This window comes from Monoraphidium neglectum (assembly GCF_000611645.1).
Source record: "Monoraphidium neglectum strain SAG 48.87 unplaced genomic scaffold scaffold04451, whole genome shotgun sequence".
Taxonomy (NCBI): domain Eukaryota; kingdom Viridiplantae; phylum Chlorophyta; class Chlorophyceae; order Sphaeropleales; family Selenastraceae; genus Monoraphidium; species Monoraphidium neglectum.
In genome coordinates this window covers 2,118-5,174 of record NW_014009178.1, presented here as the reverse complement: position 1 = coordinate 5,174, position 3,057 = coordinate 2,118, and the positions used below count along the sequence as shown (strand labels likewise).

The 3,057-nt window shown below is 66.1% G+C and overlaps 1 protein-coding gene across 1 annotated transcript in view; it reads right to left on the bottom strand.

Annotated features, from left to right (window-relative positions):
* Positions 1-346: 346 nt before the first annotated feature.
* Positions 347-3,057, bottom strand: part of MNEG_14390 (Beta-catenin-like protein 1) — a gene marked incomplete at both ends in the record, with an annotated part of 4,778 nt that continues 2,067 nt past the window's right edge. The window contains 6 exons of the mRNA XM_014037138.1: positions 347-355; positions 977-1,094; positions 1,635-1,729; positions 2,042-2,131; positions 2,511-2,568; positions 2,879-2,964. Of these exons, the coding sequence (XP_013892592.1) occupies positions 347-355; positions 977-1,094; positions 1,635-1,729; positions 2,042-2,131; positions 2,511-2,568; positions 2,879-2,964 (456 nt within the window). The remainder of the gene's footprint in view (positions 356-976; positions 1,095-1,634; positions 1,730-2,041; positions 2,132-2,510; positions 2,569-2,878; positions 2,965-3,057) is intronic.

Here is a 3,057-nt window from a genome sequence, read left to right as displayed (position 1 = left end):
CACCCACCTCGCCCCGCCGCCGCCGCCGCTCCGCCTCCGCCTCCTCCGCGTCGATTCCCACCGCCGCCAAGAACGCCGCCAGCCGCCGCCGCTGCCGCGCCGAGCCGTCGGCGACGGCGGCCGCCGCGTCGGGGCCCTTGGCGCCGCCGTCCTTGTCAGCGCCCCCGCCGCCGCCCTCCAGGCCCACGTAGTAATCGTAGAGGTACTCCCTGGTTGGCGGTTGAGGCGGTTACAGCGTCGAATCAGCGGTCATGTTGGCGGTTGAGGTGGCCAGATTGGCATGTGAAATAGAGGGTCGCCGCTTGTCGCAGAAGCGGCCACCAGCTGATTGTTTTGCTGGGCTTGACTAATGCCCCTGCAGGAACGGCAACACACACGCGTCGTCCACGCATGGGGCGCACGAACAAGCGCGCTCGTGTAAACAAACACATACACAATTACACACGTTACAAACTCACAGACACACACATGTGCACCCCGCAGCTTACGTTATGACAGAAGCTACAGAAGAAAACAAACTCGGCGTCCCGCATCCGAGACCCCGACCCCCACACCGTATCATGTCAAGGGAGCGCCCCCTCTGGTGCAGCAGCGCCAGCAGCCGCTTGCGCAGCCCGGGGTCGCCGGACGCCCACAGGCCCGCGGAGATTACCACACAGCCCTGTGAATGTGTGTGTGTGTGTGTGCGCGCGCGGTGGAGGGGCGTAGGGTGGTGGGAGGGGGTGAGGCGTGCTGGTGCATTGGTGTGCTTTGCAAGCATGCGTGCACAGGCACCCGTGTGTTGTAGTGTGTCCGGGTGAGCACTGGGCATGTCTGTGCACGCGCACGCGCGTGTGCGTGTGCGTGTGTGTGCGTGTGTGTGTGCACGAGCATACATACGCAGACGCAGCGGCGGCAAAAAGTGTGTCCATCCAGAAGTGTACACACCTCTGTGATCATGCAGCGCCACGCGCGCCGCCCCTACACCCACACCCACCTGCAGCGTGAACAGCCCCGCCTCCAGCTGCTCTGACACCACGTCCCCCTCGTCCAGCTCCCCGGCCTCAAACTGGGGCGCCAGGCGCGCCTCCACCGCAGCCACGCGCTCCTCGTACCTGCCAGGGGGGCGAGGCGGGACGGTGTGTGTGCGTGTGTGTGTGCGTGCGTGTGTGTGTGCAGGTGTGTGTGTGCAGGTGTGTGTGTGCAGGTGTGTGTGAGAGAGGGTGTCAAAGGGGCTGCGGCGGCGGCGGTGGCGGCGGGTGGAGGCTGTTGGCCAAGGGAGGGGAGCCGGCCGTCGAGAGGTTCAGGGCCGCCGTGAGGACGGGAGGCAGAGAGCGTAGAGGCTTGCAGGTGCATGCACATGCGCTCGCTGGGCCGCACGTGGGTTGGGTGGGTGGGCCGCGCGGTCGGCGGATCACAAGTGCGGCCGCAAGGCGCCGGCTGGCAACCCCTGCAAGCGGCTGGATTCAGCCTGGTGGATCGAGCCCCCGACCCTTGCGCCCAAAGCAAGGCGTCGGACCCGGCCACTGCTCTTGGTTGGGGGCGCTACCCCCAACCCCACGTGGAGCCAGGGTTTTCCCCTTGCTGCTGGGATAACGTGCTGCAATGTGATGTGTTTGGTGGCTGGCTTCAGCCTGGCGGACTGGGCCTTTCACCTGAACATGACCTCGACCAGCATGTCGGCCTTCTCAAACTCAGACTCCACAAACTTGGCCGCCACGCGGTCCCGCAGGCCCGCCTTGGTCACGTGCTGCAGAGGATATGATTTGTCAGGAGGGCGCGCTTTCTGGACGCCGCAGGCTTGAACGCGTTGGAAGGGGTCGGGTCACCAGGGCTTGGCCTTGGAATCCCAAAGGGCCTAAAGCAGGGCGGCCGCCGACCCATGCCCGGCTGTATTCCACTGATTTGTCGTATGGTCGAGGACCGATCGCTGGCGCCTGTGGACCCCTCCCGCCGTAGTCGCATGCAGCAAACCAGAAGTCACAACGGGAGCCGCGACCCGCAGGCGGCTCGACAGCTTTGCCGCAGCCGCGAATGGCGGGCCCCCAATCCCGCCCCAAACCTGCAGCAGGCTGCTGATGAGGCTGACGGATCGCTCCTCCATCTCCCGCGCCACGTCCTTGCCCGCCTTATCGCCCTTCGGGCCCTTGACCTGCGGGCGAGGCGACGCGGTGACGTCAGCGGTGCAGCCGGTCGGCGCCTGCTGGGGGCGTCAAGGAACCGCCATGGCAACGAGCGGCAGCGCAGCATTGTTCGATCACAAAGGCAGTCGCCAGCGGTGGCGCTGCAGCCGCTCGAGCGGGCACGTCGTCGACCGCGGCGCTGAAGGCAGCCACGCGGCAACAACCCAGGCCGGGGGAACAGTCCAGCGTCGGTGTTGGCGGCGGTGGCCACGGCGGCGCCGAAGACCCTGAAGGGGGCTATGAAAGAGCGACGGCTGCATCGCCCCTGCAATATCACCCAGCCATCCTGCTTGGCATTGGGAAACCGATTCTGCATTACGCTGACAAACTATCAAGAAAGCGCCTCACCTTGGTCCTCCCCATGAACAGGGCAAAAAGCGGGGCCAGGCCGCCCACCTCCACCAGCCTGTCACAGGCCGGCGGGCAGCTGCCGGGAACGCGCAGGAGGTGGAGGGCAGGGCAGGCAGTGAGGGCGCCCAGAGGTCGTGCCTCGGTGTGGTGTGCTTGCGCGACTGCATGCCGGGCTCTTGGCTGGGTGTAAGAATTCGCTCACTGATATGGCTGGGGGGTGGGCATGCCGGAGGAACCGGGCGAGGCGGCCCAGGGCTAGCGCGGGCACAGTTTGCAGGCCGGCAGGCGCGGTGCGGCGGGGCCGGCGCGGTGGGGCGGGGCTGCAGGGGAGGAAGGCAGGAGGAGGGCAGCAGGGGGGCACCCACAGGGTGCAGGCGAAGTCCAAGGCCTTGATGGCGCCGTATCGCGAGGCCTTCTTAGCCTTGAGCAGCAGGAACATCAGCTCAACACCCTGCAGATAATTTGGTGGCGGGGGAAGGAATGGGTGGGTGGGTGAAATTCAGTCAAGATGGGTTTCCCAGAATTTTGGGGGGGGGATTTGAGG